The sequence below is a fragment of the Delphinapterus leucas genome, chromosome 7 (assembly GCF_059928025.1).
Source record: "Delphinapterus leucas isolate spDelLeu-1000000601 "Yukka" chromosome 7, BTC_Dleu_Yukka2, whole genome shotgun sequence".
NCBI lineage: Eukaryota > Metazoa > Chordata > Mammalia > Artiodactyla > Monodontidae > Delphinapterus > Delphinapterus leucas.
In genome coordinates, this window is record NC_143135.1 from 88,857,315 (window position 1) to 88,876,570 (window position 19,256).

The following is a 19,256-nucleotide window of genomic DNA, read 5'->3' on the forward strand; positions in this document are numbered from 1 at the left end:
GGGGGTGCAGGTTCAATCCCTGGCCAGGGAGCTAAGATCCCACATGCCTCGGGGCCAAAAAACCAAAAAACATAAAGCAGAATCAATATTGTAACAAATTCAATAAAGACTTTAAAAATGGTCCACATCAAAAAAAAAAAAAATCTTTAAAAAAAAAAAACTTTAAGCAGCCTGTCTGCTAATGGGTGAAGCTATGTTCCCACCCTGTTGGTTGGTTGGCCTGAGGCATCCTAGCACTCAGGAGCCTACAGGCTGTTGGGTGGGGTCAGGTCTTGGTGAGAAAATGGCAGCCTCCTAGAAGGCCCATGCCAATGAGCACTTGTCAGAGCCACTGCCGCCACTGTCGCTGTCCCCACAGTGAGCCACAGCCGCCCCCTGCCTCTGCAGGTGACCCTCCAACCCCAACAGGTAAACCCGGCCCAGTCTCTTATGAGGTCACCACTTTTTTCCCAGGGTCCTGGTGTGCATGACACCCAGAGTGTGCCCTCCAAGAGTGAAGTTTGTTTCCACCAGTCCTGTGGAATTCCTGTGGTCAAACACCAGTGGCCTTCAAAGTCAGACCTGGGGGCTCCTCCTCCTGTTGCCAGACCCCGAGACTGGGGAGCCCAATGGGGGGCTCAGAACTTTCACTCCTGTGGGAGAACTTCTGTGGTGTAATTATTTTCCAGGTTGTGGGTTGCCCACTCGGCATGTATGGGATTTGATTTTATTGCGATTGCACCCCTCCTACCATCTCGCTGTGGCTTCTTCTGTGTCTTTGGATGTAGGCTATCCTTTTTGGTAGGTTCCAGTGTTTTTTTGTCAGTGGTTGTTCAGCAGTTAGTTGTGATTTTTGGTGTTTCCATAAGAAGGCGTAAGCTCATGTCCTTCTACTCTGCCATCTTGCCTCCTTCCTCCCTGCTAGTTTTGCTTTGACCCCTCTAATCTCTCAAGTCCCTATGCCCCCACCATTCCACTAAAATTGCTTTTATCAGCTGCCAAATCCAATGAACAATTGTTATATTAATCAAACGGACTTGATCAGTAGGTTCTAATCACTCCCTCTTCCTGAAAATATTTTCTTCCCTGTTTCTGAGTCCCAAACCTGCCTCTCAAGACCTGGTCCTCTACCTTTTTGTTTCTGCCTGATTTCTTGGATCCTGGGCTCTGCCCACCAGGCCTCCCTGGACCTCCTTAACTTCAACTGTCTGTCTACCTGGACCTCTGCCCACAGACAACCTACACCTTTCTAACTCTCCCCCACTCCTTCACCTGGATATCCTGACTCTTATCATGAATTCTGAGGCTTTTCTGAAGAGCCAGCCAAGCACTGGTCTATTTGGTGCCACTACTACTTAAGATCTAGTAAGGCCTGGCCCCATCTCTGACTGAGCCTTGAGCCCAAAAATAATGCGGATATGAACTTCTAGCTCCTTAAAGAACATAGTCAATCTTCCTAACAGTATTAGAAAACTCTTGGTTAAGAAAGTTGAAGTTGATTGCCAAAAATAATCAAACACTTATTTGTGTTTTCTTCAGTGGATCTATCTGTTTAGATTCTGTTATTTGAAAGATACCAGAATATACTTTGCACTCTGATGCCTAGAAAAGAAGAGCACTCTTTTAGATTTCTCAGGGAACTGGACAAGAACAGAAGATGTTTGGGCCCAAATAAAAATAAAATTAAATGGCTACTAGAGTTAGCCCAGGACTGGAAGTTATTCAATCCCAGATTCCAATTTTTGCCCTTACTAATCCTAGTACATTTCTTAGGACTAAAGCCACATACCTAGATGCATCAAGGAATGGTCTGTAGGCCAAGTTGATCCATTCTTCTCTATTGGATGAATATTTTGGCTCCCGGGGTGTTTCTCTCACGGTGTCCAAATCCACTAAATAATGGCATTTATTGATGTCAATCTGCAACAGAGAAAGGCCAACTCTTCATCAGTAATTGCAAAGGTCCTTTCAGAGTAAGAAACATCAACTGTAATCCTAAGAATTCCCACAGGGTTTTAGAAGCACAAACATCTAAGTCCTCAGAAAATGTTACCAGTGCTCTCTTCACCCAGCTAAGAGTGCTGGGTGTGGGGGTGTTATTTAGGCTCCTGAGGGCAGGGGTGAGACATGCACTCACCCAACCAAAGTTCACTTTGCTGTGCACCTGAAACTAGCACAATATTGTAAATCAATGATAGTCCCAAAAAAATACAGTACACAAGTTTCTATGAGATTAAATAAAAACCCAAAGATGGAAATCATTACTGTGATATTGTGATTTATAATAAAATTTTTTTTTGGTCTTCTTCCAATGTTTCTGGTTCAGAGCACCCCAAACCCTTGTAATTTCCTAAGCCATGAGAGCAACTGGAGCATCTTTTGTTATAATATTCAGTCTCTTGTCCTCAGTTCCTGAAATCCCTTCAAAGCCATAATGGTGAAAGGGGTGTCTTGTTATTCATAACAAGCCCCTTTCAACCGCAACGGAACTTATGTTAATGAGGTGACTTTTGAAAATCCTGTAAAGCTGGGAGGGGGTGCTGGTCACCAGTTGAACTAACCATGTGAAAAGAAGGTTGGACCTTTCAGTCACTGGGGGAGGGGGGAGGGGCTGGAGATTGGCCAATGATTTAATCAATCATGCCTGTGTAATGAAGCCTCCATAAAACCCTAAAAGGACAAGTTCAGAAAGCTTCCAGGTTGGTGAACACGTGGAGATTCGGGAAGAGTGCTGCACCTGGAAAGGGCATGAAGATCCCCACTCTTCCCCTATACCTTGCCCTATTCATCTCTTCCATCTGGCTGTTCCTGAATTATATCCTTTTATAATAAACCAATAATCTAGTAAGTAAAATATTTCTCTGTGTTTGCCACTCTAGCAAATTAATCAAACACAAGGAGAGGGTCATGGGAACCTCTGCTTTATATTCAGTCAGGAGTATAGGGAACAACCTGGACTTACAACCAGCACCTAAAGTTCAAGGAGGGGGTCACGGCTCCAATCTGTAGCCAGGCAGTCAGAAACAGGTAACAACCTGGGCTTAAGATTGGCGTCTGAAGTAGGCAGGAGAAGGGGGCAGTCTTGTAGGACTGAGCCCTCAATCTGTGGAATCTGATGGTATCTCTGAGTAGACAGTGTAAGAATTGTGTTGAGTTGTAAGACACCCAGATGGTGTCTGAGAATTGCTGTTACTGTGGAGAACCCCCCAACACTCAATATTAGAAAGTGGATCCCAGAACCCTCTTAATTACTAATGTAGTCAGCTAAAGAAAAGTAAATCTCAAAGGAAAGTTGCATTTTTTACATGCAACTATGTTACACATATTATTTTTTAAATCATTATATAAAGGCCTATAGGGGATTATTAATTCCTATTTTATAAATGAGGAAGCCAAGACTCAGAGACAAATTATATAACTTCATTTTTTTCAAGATCTATATTAAGCCCCTACAATGTACTAGGCATTAATAAGTTAAAGCTAATAATACAGAATTAAATAAATAGCATGCAGTTCTTGTCCTAAAAGGATTTATAATCCTAACCAAAATCACATGAGTTTATAGTAGAGCCATATTTGGACTCAGGTCAGTGTGACTTCCAAAGTCATACATCAAGACTGCCAAAAATGACCGAATCAGAGGGGAAGTACCCTCAGGAGCTCATTTAAATGTTTCTTAAAAATTAAAACCAAAAAGGATTTGTCCTAGAAATCCAGGTTTCAGCTAAGATAAAAATCATTTGAAATACGAATAGAAATATAGCAAATCTCATATTTAACAGTGAAGGGTTGAAAGCTTTTCCTTTGGAATCAGGAATAAGTCAAGGCTGCTTATTATCATTACTCTATTCAACACTGTACTAGAGGTTCTGGTCAGCAGGGTAAGATACAAGGGAGAAACAAATGGCAGAAGAAATGAAAAGAAACAAACAAAAGTCCTTCATTCATCACAATGATTGATATATATAAAATCCAAAAGAATCAACATAAATTTTTGGGATTAAGAGAGTTTATCAAACTTTAAACTATTTATAGAATGTAAAATTAACATCATATGTTCCTATATAACAGTGGTAAACAACATATTAAATTACATTTTAAAAAATTATGTATTTTCAAATTACATTATAAAAATATCATTTAAAAGGATTTGAAAACATGTGTCTTGGAATAAATCTAACGAAATATGGGCAAGTCCTCTATAAAGAATTATAGAATTTTATTGACTAGTGTCTATCAACTGATGAATTTATAATATGGTATATTCATATAATCAAAATGTGGTATATACATGCAATGGAATATTATTCAGTCTTAAAAAGGGTACATACTACAACAAAGATGAGCCTTGAAAACATTGTGCTGAGTGAAAGAAATGAGACACAAAAGACCATATTTTGTGTGACTCCACTTAACATGAAATGTCCAGTAGAGGCAAATCCATGAAGGCAGATTAGTGGTTGCTAAGGATTGGAGGAGTGACAACTTAACGCACATGGGGTTTTTTTGGGGGGGTGTGGGGGATGATGAAATGCTCTGAAATTAGATAGTGCTGGTGGTTGTATAACATTATGAATGTACTGAAAGCCACTGAAAAAGTTCTGGAGGTAGAGAGTGGTGATGGTTGCACAACAGCGTAACTGTTCTTAACGCAACTGAAGTGTATACCTAAAAATGATTAAAATGGTAAATTTGATGATAAAATATTGTTGAAATATGAAATTTACCTCAAAAAATTTTTGGATAAACAATAAAGTAGACCTTATTACATGGAGAGATAAACCTTATTTCTAGATTTAAAACTCACTATTATAAAGATGTAAATTCTAAATAAATTGATAGATTAAATGCAATCTCAATAAAAATGCCAACAGACTTTTTTGATGAAACTTGACAAGCTGAGTCTAAAAATGTATATGGAAATGCAAAAGGACAAGGATAGCCAAGGCACTCTTAGAAAAGAACAAGGTGGGGACTTACTTACTATAAAGTTATAGTAATTAAGACAATGAGGTATTAGTGCAGAAATATAACAGACCACTGAATAGAACAGAGCCTGGAACAGATACAGGCACATTTGGACCCTGATCTATGACAGAAGTGACACCTCAGAGCAGTGGTGAGAGTATCTCTCTTCACTAACTGGTGCTGGGACAACTGGATATCCATTGGGGGAAAAATGAAATTGGACCTCTGTACACAATGAATAAACAACAAGGTCCTACTGTATAGCACAAAGAACTATATTCAATATCCCATGGTAAACCATAGTGGAAAAGAATATAAAAAAGAATATGTGTGTATATATCTATATCTATATATAACTGAATCACTTTGCTGTATAGCAGAAATTAATACAACGTTGTAAATCAACTATACATCAATAAAAAAATTGATAATGTAAAAAAAATCAACTTCAGATGGATTACAGAACTAAATGTGAAAAACAAAGCTCTTGGAAGATAATATGGCAGACTATCGTCAAAATCTTACGTATGGCAAAAGTCATTTTAGACAAACACAAAAAGTATTAACTATAAAAAAAAGATGAATAAATTTGACTACATTAAAATTGGGAATATCCGTTCATCAAAGACACCGATAAGAGAGTAAAGAGATGAGACACAGAATGAAGATACATGTGACACATTAACAATCAAGTATTCATATCTAGAATATATAAAGAACACCTGCCGATCAGTAAGACAAAAATGGACCATTCAACAGAAAAATAGGCAAATGACTTGAATAGGTACTTCATAAGAAGAAATCTAAACAGCCAAAAACAAATGAAACAGTACTCAACCTCATGAGTAACCAAGGAAATGCAAATCAAAATTACAACGAAAAATTACAATACCAAATGTAGGCCAGAATGTGGGACAATTCTTATACGTTGCTGGAGGGAGATTAAGTTGGTACAAGATTTTTAGAAAACTATTTGGCAGAATCTACTAAAATTGAACATATGCAATTCTTATGATCCAACAATTCTACTCCTAGGTATTACAATGAACCATATGGAATCATTAATATGTGACTGATCCACAAAAATGGCACTTTCAGGGACTTCCCTGGCAGTCCAGTGGTTAGGACTCTGCGCTTCCACTGCAGGGAGGCACAGGTTCGATCCCTGGTCAGGGAACTAAGAATTTGCAAGCTGCACGACACAGGGAAAAAAAAAGGTAATTTCACATGGTTCAAGGTAATGTATATCCAACGGGAATTCATGAACCAAAAGACAAGTTCAAGAATGTTCAAAGTGGGGACTTCCCTGGTGCCGCAGTGGTTAACAATCCGCCTGCCAATGCAGGGGACATGGGTTTGATCCCTGGTTTGAGAAGATCCCACATGCCGTGGAGCAGCTAAGCCCGTGAGCCACAACTACTAAGCCTACACTCTAGAGCCCACGAGCCACAACTGCTGAGCCCGCGTGCCACAGCTACTGAAGCCTGCACACTTAGAGCCCATGCTCCTGAACAAGAGAAGTCAACGCAATGAGAAGCCTGCACACCACAATGAAGAGTAGCCCCTGCTCACCACAACTAGAAAAAGCCCACGTGCAGCAACGAAGACCAAATGCAGCCAAAAATAAATAAATAAATAAATTTGTTTAAAAAAAAAGAATGTTCAAAGTGGCATTATTTACAGCTGGCTCAGACTGGAAAGAACCAAACAACTATCAAAAGTAAAATAATATAGTCATACAATGAAATACTCTAATAAAAGAGAACAAACTACAGCTATATTCAACAATGTGTAATTACAAACAAAACATTAAGTAAAAGGATCAAGACACATAAAAATGCAATATGATTCCATGTATATGAAGTTCAAAAATAGGCAAAATGAATTTATGTTGCTTAGGAATGCATATAAAAGTGGTAAATCTAAAGAGAAAAGCAAGGAGGTTATTACCATAAAAGTCAGGAGACTCCTGAAGGGGGAACTGGGTAGTGATCAAAAGGAATTGTTGGGGGAGCTTCTGGGTGCTGGTAACGTTCTAGTATTTGACCTGGGATGATTACACAGGTATTTGTTCTATTATTATTAATTATTATTAATTTACTGTACATTTATGTTTTGTGCACATTTAGGCTTATGGGTTATACACAATTGAATGTTTGAAAAAGTGCGTATAAAAACAACTTGGTCATCTCTGGCTTACAGTAAACTTGGTTCTTCCCCAACCTCTAGCTCACAGTAATGTTCTCATTCTCTCCCAGCATTATTTATATGTAAAAGAGACTTCAGTCTCACATCTGTCTCTACATATGGGCTATTCCTCCGGGGAGAGAAAGCACACTGAGAATTGACGTCAGACCCAATTCCATTCCTCATAACTCTCTAAAAATGACCCTTTGCATAAACACTCCAGGAAGCAGCCTTTTTGGTCTGAACACCCACTCTGTAGCTCCCAAGGATTTTAAAAACATGAAACAAGTTTTTAAAAGCTCTGCCAGCGCCATGTCTCTGTAATCAAATAGAACCAGCAAGGGGTAAAGATTCATGGTCTCATGCCTAGACCTCCTTTGGTGAGGGAGCTCTGAGTATGACATTTCAATACTTGACCTCAGCCTGGCCTTTTCTGGCTAGGCATACTACAGGTCTGATTATCTAGTTTTGGTGCTGGATACATGGTCTACCAGAGATGTGGGTAGTAACTAATTAATACCCAACTACACCAGTTAGCTTTAGGCTTCACTCATCACACCATCCATATGCAAATTTCATTTAAAGTTTTTAGAAAGATACTAAGGCAAAATCATATTAATTGAAATACTAATCCATTTAAAAAATGTAACCTCTTTTCGTGCTTCCTGAGAAGCAGCTGCTGAACATTCTTGTTTTCTAGGAATCAGTTACTGAACAACTAAAATACACAAGGACAAAGGTCTCTGGCAGAAAATGGTTAAGTATGATCAAGGGCAGATTCTCTAATAGAGAAGAAATACAGCGGTTAAAAAAGGAGTCCCAAATAAAAAGGCAACCTATGGAAAGAGAAAAAGTATTTGGAAACCATATATCTGATAAGGGGTTAATACCCAAAATTTATAAGGCACTCATACAACTCAACAGCAAAAAGCCAAATAATATGATTTAAAATGGGCAAAGGACCTGAATAGACCCTTTTCCAAAGAAGACATACAAATGGCCAACAGGTACACAAAAAGGTCCTCATTATCACCAATCATCAGGGAAATGCAAAACAAAACCACAATGAGATTATCACCTCATACCTGACAGAATGGCTATCATCGAAAAGACAAGAGATAACAAGCAATGGCGAATACGTGGAGAAAAGAGAACCCTTGTACTGTTGGTAGGAATGGGAACTCGCATAGCCATTATGGAAAACAGTATGGAGGTTCCTCAAAAAAATCAAAAATAGAACTACCGTATCATCCAGCAATCCCACTTTTGGTATGTATCTGAAAGAAATGAAATCACTACCCTGAAGCAATATCCGCACCCCTGATGCTGAACTCATAGAAACAAAGTAGAATGGTGGTGGCGAGGGACTGGGGGAAACGGAGAGATGTTGGTCAAATTTCAGTTATAGATGATGAAGTTTTAGGGACCTAATGTACAGCATGGTGACTACAGTTAACAATACAGTGCTGCATACTTGAAATCACCTAAGAGAGTAGACCTTAAATGTTCTCACCACAAAAAAATGGTAACTACATGAGGTGATGGATGCGTTAACTAACTTATTGTGGTAGTCATTTCACAATATATACATATACCAAATCATCACATTGTATACCTTAAACTTACACAATGTTATTTGTCAATTATACCTCAATAAAGCTGAAAAAAATTTTTATTTAAAAAATTAGAGGCTTCCGGTCAAGATGGCAGTGGGGGTGGACGTGGAGTTCGTGTCTCCCCACAACTAGGGCGCCTGCCAGACGCTAGTGGGGGACCTGACCGCCTAAGGAGACAGGAAGAACCCCTCAGCGACCAGGTAGGACATAGGGGGAGTGAGAGGGGAGGCAAAGTGGAGGCTGGACAGGACTGGCGCCCCTGAGGGGTGGCTGGGAGTAGGGAGGGGTTCCCACGCCTGGAGGAACCCTGATCCTCCGAGACATTTCCCTGCCCAATCGGGCCCGGGAAGCCTGTGGGGCTGCCAGGAAGGGTCCTCCACCATTCGAGGCCCCCTCTGGGCCACGTTGGTCCTAGGGGTGTAGGAGGGAGGTGGGGGGAGAAGAGGAGAAGCTGGCAGGAGGGGCCCTCGAGGACTGGAGGATCCAGGGAGGTGCAGAGGGCATTTCCCCCACTCACCCAGGCCTGGGAAGACTGCTGGGCTCCCAGGCCTGGCCCTCCATTCTCCGGGGTCCCCTCCAGCCTCATGGTTCCTAGGGGCATGAGAGGGAGGGAGGAGTGGGGGGAAGAGGAGGGGAAGCAGATGATGGGGGGAACCCTCCAGGACCAGAGGATCAGGGGAGGCCCAGCGGGCATTTCCCCTGCCCACTTGGCCCCGGGAAGCCTACTAGGATTCCAGGTCTGCTCCCCTGCTTTCTGAGGCCCCCTCCGCCATGTGGATCCTAGGGGCATAGGAGGGAGGGATGGGAGAAGGAGAGGCCAACAGGGAGGGATCCTCTGGGATGGGAGGATCAGGGGGAAACGCAGCTGGCTGGCGTTTCCCCCACCCACTTGGGCCCAGTGAGCCTGCTGGCATCCTGGACCTGGCCCTCTGCCCTCGAAGGCCAGAGGCACTTCTGGGCCCCTCCAGCTGAGAGGAGCCTAAGCCCCACCCCCAACCCCCCAGGGCCTTTTCCAGCCCTGTGGTCCTAAGCAAAGGCCCTGCCCACTGCCTAAACCCTGCCCCTGCCTAAGCCTCACCCTCCACAGCCAAGGCTTTTTTTCCTTTTCTCCTCTTTTTTATTATTATGGTTCTGTTTTACCTTCCAGTTCTTGTTTCATCTACATTTTTCTTTTTTTTATTCTTTGTAACATATCTGTTAGTTTTCTAATCTTATTTTATTTTTTACTCTTTGTTATTGTTCTGCTATTTTTTTTTTTGCCACCCTGCGTGGCTTGTGGGATCTTGGTGCATGAGACAGGGGTCAGGCCTGAGCTCCTGTGGTGGGAGCTCTGAGTCCAAACCACTGGATTAACAGAGAATCTCAGACACCAGGGAATATTCATAGGAATGAGGTCTCCCGGAGTTCCTAATTCTTGGCACCAGACCCACCTCTACCCAACAGCCTACAAACTCCAGTGATGGAAGCCTCAGGCCAAACAACCAGTAAGACAGGAACACAATCTCACCCATTAAAAAATATATATATATATATCACAGATGAAGGAGCAAGGTAAAAACCTATGAGACCAAATAAATGAAGAGGAAATAGGCAACCTACCTGAAAAAGAATTCAGCGTAATGATAGTAAAGATGATCCAGAATCTCAGAAATAGAATGGAGGCATGAATTGAGAAAATACAAGAAATGTTTACAAAGATCTAGAAGAACTACAGAACAAAAAAACAGAGATGAACAACACAATAACTGAAATGAAAAATACACTAGAAGGAATCAAGAACAGAATAACTAAGGTAGAAGAACGAATAAGTGAGCTGGAAGACAGAATGGTGGAAATAACTGCCAAGGAGCAGAATAAAGAGAAAAGAATGAAAAGAATTGAAGACAATCTAAGAGACCTCTGGGACAACACTAAATGCACCAACATTCACATTATAGGGGTCCCAGAAGAAGAAGAGAAAAAGAAAGGGTCTGAGAAAATATCTCAAGAGATTATAGTGGAAAACTTCCCTCACATGGGAAAGGAAATAGTCACCCAAGCCCAGGAAGCGCAGAGAGTCTCATACAGGATAAACCCTAAGAGAAACACACCAAGACATATATTAATCAAACTAACAAAAATTAAATTCAAAGAAAAAATATTAAAAGCAGCAAGGGAAAAGCAGAAAATAACATACAAAGGAATCCCCATAAGGTTATCAGCTGGTTTCTCAGCAGAAACTCTGCAGGCCAGAAGGGAGTGGCAGGATATACTTAAAGTGATGAAAGAGAAAAATCTACAAGCAAGATTACTCTACCCAGCAAGGATCTCATTCAGATTTGACTGAGAAATCAAAAGCTTTACAGACAAGCAAAAGCTAAGAGAATTCAGCACCACCAAACCAGTTTTACAACAAATGCTAAAGGAACTTCTCTAGGTGAGAAACACAAGAGAAGAAAAAGACCCACAAAAACAAACCCAAACAATTAAGAAAATGGTAATAGGAGAATACAAATCAATAATTATCTTAAATGTAAATGGATTCAATGCTCCAACCAAAAGACACAGGCTGGCTGAATGGATACAAAAACAAGACCCATATATATGCTGTCTACGAGAGACCCACATCAGACCTAGGGACACATACAGACTGAAAGTGAAGGGATAGAAAAAGATATTCCATGCAAATGGAAATCAAAAGAAAGCTGGAGTAGCAATACTCGTATCAGATAAAATAGACTTTAAAATAAAGACTGTTACAAGAGATAAGGAAGGACACTACGTAATGATAAAGGGATCAACCCAAGAAGAAGCTATAACAATTATAAATATTTATGCACCCAACAAAGGAGCATTTCAATACAGAAGGCAAATGCTAACAACCATAAAAGGGGAAATTGACAGTAACACAATAATAGTAGGGGACTTTTAACACCCCACTTACACCAATGGACAGATCATCCAAAGAGAAAATAAACAGGGAAACACAAGTTTTAAATGGCACAGTAAACCAGATAGATTTAACTGATAGTTATAGGACATTCCACCAAAAGTGGCAGAATGCATTTTCTTCTCAAGTGCACACGGAACATTCCCCAGGATCTATCACATCTTGAGTCAAAAATCAAGCCTCGGAAAATTTAAGAAAACTGAAATCATATCAAGCATCTTTTCTGACCACAACGCTATGAGATTCAAAATCAATTACAGGAAAAAAAACTGTAAAAACCACAAATATATGGAAGCTAAACAGTGTGCTACTAAATAACCAAGACATCACTGAAGAAGTCAAAGAAGAAATAAAAAAATACATAGAAACAAATGACAATGAAAACACAACGACCCAAAACCTATAGGACTCAGCAAAATCAGTTCTAAGAGGGAATTTTATAGCAATTTAATCTCACCTCAAGAAACAAGAAAAATCTCAAATAAACAATCTAACCTTACAACTAAAGCAACCAGAGAAAGAACAAAGAAAAGTCAAAGTCAGTAGAAGGAAAGAAATCATAAAGATGAGAGCAGAAATAAATGAAATAGAAATGAAGAAAACAATAGCAAAGATCAATAAAACTAAAAGTTGGTTCTCTGAGAAGATAAACAAAATTGACAAACCTTTAGCCAGGCACATCAAGAAAAAAAGGGACAGGACGCAAATCAATAAAATTAGAAATGAAAGAGGAGAAATCACAACTGACACCACAGAAATACAAAGGATTATAAGAGACTACTACAAACAACTATATGCCCATAAAATGGACAACCACGAAGAAATGGACAAATCCTTGGAAAGGTACACTTTCCAAGACTGAACCAGCAAGAATTAGAAAATATAAACAGACCTATCACAAGTAATGAAATTGAAACTGTAATTAAAACTCTTCCAACAAACAAAAGTCCAGGACCAGATGGCTTCACAGGCAAATTCTACCAAACATTTAGAGAAGAGCTAAGACCAATCCTTCTCAAACTCTTCCAAAAACTGCAGAGGGAGGAACACTCCCAAATTTGTTCTATGAAGCCACCAACACCCTGATACCAAAACCAGACAAAGAAATCACAAAAAAAGAAAATTACAGGCCAATATCACTGATGAACACAGAGGCAAAAATCCCGAACAAAATACTAGCAAACAGAATCCAACAACACATTAAAAGGATCATACACCATGATCAAGTGGGATTTATCCAAGGAATGAAAGGATTCTTCAATATACGCAAATCAACCAATGTTGATACACCATATTAACAAATTAAGGAATAAAAACCATATGATCATCTCAATAGATGCAGAAAAAGCTTTTGACAAAAATTCAACACCCATTTATGATAAAAGCTCTCCAGAAAGTGGGCATAGAGGGAAACTACCTCAAGATAATAAAGCTCATATATGACAAACTGACAGCAAACATCATACTCAATGGTGAAAAACTGAAAGCACTTCCACTAAGATCAGGAACAAGACAAGGATGTCCACTCCCCCCACTCTTATTCAACATAGTTTTGCAAGTCCTAGCCACAGCAGTCAGAGAAGAAAAAGAAACAAAAGGAATACAAATTGGAAAAGAAGTAAAACTGTCATTGTTTGCAGATGACATGATACTATACATAGAAAATCCTAAAGATGCCACCAGAAAACCAATCAACGAATTTGGTAAGGTTTCAGAATACAAAATTAAGAAATCTCTGGCATTCCTATACACTAACAACAAAAAATCAGAAAGAGAAATTAAGGAAACAATGCCATTTACCATAGCAACAAAAAGAATATAATACCTAGGAATAAACCTACCTAAAGAGGCAAAAGACTTGTACTCAGAAAACCATAAAACACTGATGAAAGAAATCAAAGATGACATAAACAGATGGAGAAATACACCATGTTCTTGGATTGGAAGAATCAATATTGTGAAAATGACTATACTACCCAAAGCAATCTACAGATTCAGTGCAATCCCTATCAAACTACCAATGGCATTCTTCACAAAATTAGAACAAAAAATTTTACAATTTGTATGGAAAACAAAAGACCCCAAACAGCCAAAGCAATCTTGAGAAAGAAAAGCAGAGCTGGAGGAATCAGGCTCTGTGACTTCAAACTATACTACAGAGCTACAGTAATCAAGACAATATGGTACTGGCACAGAAACAGAAATGTAGATCAATGGAAGAAGATAGAAAGCCCAGAGATAAACCCACGCACATATGGTCACCTAATTTATGACAAAAGAGACAAGAACATACAATGGAGAAAAGATAGCCTCTTCAATAAGTGGTGCTGGGAAAACTGGACAGCTACATGTAAAAGAATGAAATTAGAATACTACCTAACACCATACACAAAAATAAACTCAAAATGGATTAAAGACCTAAATGTAAGGCCAGACCCTATAAAACTCGTAGAGGAAAACAGGAAAAATGCTCTTTGACATAAACCACAGCAAGATCTTTTTTGACCCGCCTCCTAGAGTAATGAAAATTAAAAAATAAACAAATAGGACTAATTAAACTTAAAAGCTTTTCTACAGCAAAGGAAACCATAAACAAGACAAAAAGACAACCTTCAGAATGGGAGAAAATATTTGCAAATGAAGAACGGACAAAGAATTTATCTCCAAAATATACAAACAGCTCATGCAGCTCAATATCAAAAAAACAAACAACCCAATTAAAAAATGGGTGGAAGACCTAAATAGACATTTCACCAAATAAGACATAGAGATGGCCAAGAGGCACATGAAAAGATGCTCAAGATCACTAATTATTAGAGAAATGTAAATCAAAACTACAATGAGGTATCACCTCACACTAGTCAGAATGGCCATCATCAAAAAATCTACAGACAATAAATGCTGGAGAGGGTGTGGAGAAAAGGGAACCCTCTCACACTGCTGGTGGGAATGTAAATTAATACAGCCACTATGGAGAACAGTATAGAGATTCCTTAAAAAACTAAAAACAGAACTACCATATGACCCAGAAATCCCACTGGGTTTGCTAAGAAAACCATAATTCAAAAGGACACACGTACCCAAATGTTCACTGCAACACTATTTACAATACCCAGGACATGGAAACAACCTAAATGTCCAACGACAGATGAATGGATAAAGAAGATGTGGCACATATATACAATGGAATATTACTCAGCCATAAAAAGGAAAAAAATTGGGTCATTTGTAGAGATGTGGATGGACCTAGAGTCTGTCATACAGAGTGAAGTAAGCCAGAAAGAGGAAAACAAATACTGTATATTAACGCATATATGTGGAATCTAGAAAAATGGTACAGATGAACCTATTTGTAGGGCACGAATAGAGACGTAGATGTAGAGAACGGACATGTGGACACAGAGGGGGAAGGGGAGGGTGGGATGAATTGGGAGATTAGGTTTGACATAAGTACACTACCATGTGTAAAACAGATAGCTAGTGGGAACCTGCTGTATAGCACAGGGAGCTCAGCTCGGTGCTCTGTGATGACCTAGCTGCGTCGGATGGGGTGGGGGGTGGGAGCGAGGTCCAAGAGGGAGGGGATATGGGGATATATGTATACGTATAGCTGACTCACTTCATTGTACAGCAGAAACTAACACAATGTTGTAAAGCAATTTTACTCCAATAAAAAAAAGTACATAAAAATAAATAAATAAAATTTTTTTAAATTAGAAGAGGAACTTTAAGTCAGAGGCCTAGGTTCTGGTCTGGGCTCCAAAATAAACTAGCTGGGTGACTCACACTGATTTAAGTTTTTTATACCTCAACTTCTTCTTCAGTAAAAATTAAGGATAATACCATTTACCTCAAAGGGTTGTAATGAGGATTAAATGAGATGATTCGTTTAAAAGAAACAAGGATAATACTATTTACCTCAAAGAGTTGTACTGAGAATTAAATGAGATGATTCGTTTAAATAAAACTTGCAAACTATAAAGGACTAGTATGCAAATAGCTGTAATATTAGAAGGAATCCTAATTACTTCTGTGAAATGTGAGAACTTGACTAATATAAAAGAACCTTGGAGCATTAGAGCCCGTTACACTGAATTATTCCTGTTGTCAACCTAGATTGGTGTTTACTGTCAATTCAAGTTATGCCCAATGTGTAGGACACAACAGTTACAATATTAACGACTCATAATCCTTGATTAGCAACCTCCACTAAATAATATTGAAATGAATCTTCTGGACTCAAAGAAATAGAAAAGAAACTTATTGTTACCAAAGGGAAGAGGGAGAGGGGAGGGACAAATTAGGAGTATGGGATTAACAGATAGAAACTACTACACATAAAATAGATAAGCAACAAGGCTTTACTGTATAGCACAGGGAATTATCCCCATTATCTTGTAATAACCTATAATGGAATATAATCTGCAGAAACCCTGAATCACTATGCTGTACACCTGAAACTGATGCAATATTATAAATCAACTATACTTCAATTTAAAAAAACTGGAAAAGTCAGTCTTCTGGGCATCATCAAAGCCTTTATTAAGTACCTATACTTAGGTGAATCCTAAAGCAGGGTATATAAAATTCCTGTAAGACATGTCTCTGTTTTTAAACTTAAAATTTAGGTCAGGAAATAATATTAGCACATATGAAATACAGAAAGTATTATAAGTAGGGTTCAGAGATGAAGAAATCACTGGGGGCTACACTAGTTGAAAAGCTTTCCTGGAGACGGTGGCAAATGTTAGAACAGAGAACAAAGGCAGAAAGGAGCATGGTTTACAGAAAGGGGAAAGAGGTGGAATATCTGCTTGTCCCAGGAGGTGTGTGTTGAGAAACAAAACTAGAGACAGGCAGTCTGAGGACTGATAACCAAGGACGAAATTAGGGGAATCTGGATTTTGTGCACCAGGAATCTACTCTAGGTTTTTTAACCAAGGAGTAATATAATTAAAAACGGGTCTCAGAACGAGAGGTCCGTATTGGCTATGCTGGGGAGAGTGGGGCAAGGAAATGTTGGAGGAGAAGGCTGGAAGGACTCTAGTCACTATCACAGTATCCAGCTGTGAAGTGACCATACCTTGAAGCCCTATGGCAGGCAGAGCAAATGAAGGAAGCAGAAAGGGTAGATCTCAGGTCTATTTCAAAGGAAAGCAATGACACCAAGACTTCTAATGCAGTGAACTGGGGAAAAGAAGGAATTGCAGTGAAGAAGCAGTTTAGGTAAGATTGAGAAAAGATGATAACTTGTGTTTCATCACCTGAGGTGGGAAGAAACATGGTGTATTCAAGGAACTGAAAGAAGGCCCATGTGACTAGAATACTGAGTTAAGAATTTTCTTTTTTTTTTTTAATATTTATTTATTTATCTACCTATCTAGATATCTATCTATCTGGCTGCACCAGGTCTTAGTCGCGGCACACGGGATCTTTTAGTTGCAGCACGCGGGATCTTTAGTTGTGGCACGAGGGACCTTTTAGTTGCGGCATGTGGGATCTTTAGTTGCAGCAGAGAGATATTTTAGTGGCGGCATGCGGGATCTAGTTCCCTGACCAGGGATCAAACCCGGGCCCCCTGCATTGGGAGCACGGAGTCTTAACCGCTGGACCACCAGGAAAATCTGCTGAGTTAGAGTCTTCTGTTGCAACTGCCTGGTACACTCCCTGCTTCTACCTCAGAAATTCCTACTCACCCTTTAGATTTTAGCTAAAAATGATTTCCTAGGGAAGACTTCACTGTCCACTTAAACTGGGACAGGTCCCTAAATTACATGCTCTCATATCAACCAATACTTCTCCATTAAAACACTACTTAATTATAATTTATGAATCAATTGGGAAAATAGTAAATTCTATGGAAGCTGGAGCTGTATCTATCTCATTCATGCATGCATTCCAAAAACCTAGTACCTAGCATAGTACAAAGCACACAGTAGGTGCTAAGTAAATATATATTTAACAAATGTACCCAAGAGTGCATGAATAAAAAAGTGAAAGATGAGGGAGGAAAAGGTGAAAGGGTAGGAAAAGAGAAGAAAGAAGAGAGAGGAGCAGAAGACCCCAGAAAAAGTTTGGGGAGATACCTAAAGTACTGGGCAGAAGAAAGTGGCAGAAGTAGGGTGTGAAAAGACCCCTTAGAGAGGTCGTAGGAGAAGGATCAAAGAAGTACACTGTTTTGAAACTCGGGGAGAGTGGACTTCAAAAGCCACAGAAAGGCTGTGGAGGAGGCTGAAGACTGAGAAAAAATAACAACAGGAATGGGTTTAACAGTTGTACCAAACAATAAATTTATTACAGCTTAGAATGTCGTGTGGGGACAAAGAAAGAACTAATAGTCTAACCTCCTTTTCTCAGTGACCTTCCCTGCTGTCTATCCAGCTGCCTGAGCCAAGCCCCCACAAGTCCTAAGGCAGGAAGGATGTGAACTTGCATTCATGCATCTATCAGTTGGAAACAACAATGACGCACATAGCTGTAAAAATAGAGATCTCTGGCAAGGGCCAACGTGAAGTTCAGGGAACATCACAGAGAAACCATCTCCATGTAGAAAACATCTTATTTCTCAAATGTCACTGAAAATTCTTTGGTAAACAAATGCAATAAAGAATCCTCTAAGAGTTTAAGGTGATGATGTGAAAGATCAATCGAAATCAATCGTCCTGTAACCTCCAAGGCAAGTGGGAGGACTGAAGCTGAAAAAACTGTTTAGACGCTTTGCCCAGAGCTAAGTAAAATTTGGTTCTAACTGAAGCTACCAAACAGCAACAATGGCTGACATACACTATGAATTTAATACTTAACTTTTAAGCAGTACTCAGGATGTCCTCTTTCTTTCCTAAACATGTAATACATTTTGATTCACTAAATGTTTTCATGTCCCTCTGTGAGCAACTGTAGTGAGGCCCAGGACTCCTTATAGCTGAGCATTCTAAGCTCTGTGAAGGCAGGGACTGAGTCCCTCTTGATCAACACTGTCTCCCTGGTGCCTGATACAGTACCTGGCACACAGCAGGCAGTCACAAAATATTTGCTGAAGGAAAGAATGGTCACCAGCTGCATCAGGATGCTGGATAACTTCAAACACCAAAACTGAGACCAACTATCTGTAAGTGCCAAGAACTTCTTCCCTTAGCTTCTAAGCCCCAGGAGGACAACCTATTTCCTCCAAAACATACAATAAAGATCAAATCACATTGTGATAAATCTACTAAAAAGTCTCTAGCTATCAAAATGAGTTCAAGCTCTAGTAAACTGGCTACTAATTTTGAGTAAGGCTAGACAATTCATCATAACAAGATTTGATTTACTTAGATATTTTATAGAATAAAAAAATTAAAGTATGGGAGTTGCCTAGAAAAATCAATTTAAACAATTATTCTGGGATCCCACTACTGTGAATAGAATACGTAACTCCCTTCAGATCTATGAGTGCATTCCTGCTCTTGGGAAGGGGATTAGAGAACACAAAGAACACAGAAAATGAACAGAAGAATCACATTTAAGCGTAAACCAGGGACTTACCTGGTGGTCCAGTGGTACAGAATCCACCTTACCATGCTGGGGACACGGGTTCA

The 19,256-nt window shown here is 39.5% G+C and overlaps 1 protein-coding gene across 5 annotated transcripts in view; it reads right to left on the minus strand.

The window, feature by feature from the left end:
- The window catches only part of ALG9 (ALG9 alpha-1,2-mannosyltransferase), a 92,374-nt gene that overhangs the window by 23,833 nt on the left and 49,285 nt on the right, over window positions 1–19,256 (minus strand). For all 5 annotated transcript variants that reach the window (XM_089915530.1, XM_022561548.3, XM_022561549.3 and 2 more), the window contains one exon: window positions 1,769–1,899. In XM_089915530.1, coding sequence (XP_089771656.1) covers window positions 1,769–1,899 — 131 coding nt within the window. The remainder of the gene's footprint in view (window positions 1–1,768; window positions 1,900–19,256) is intronic.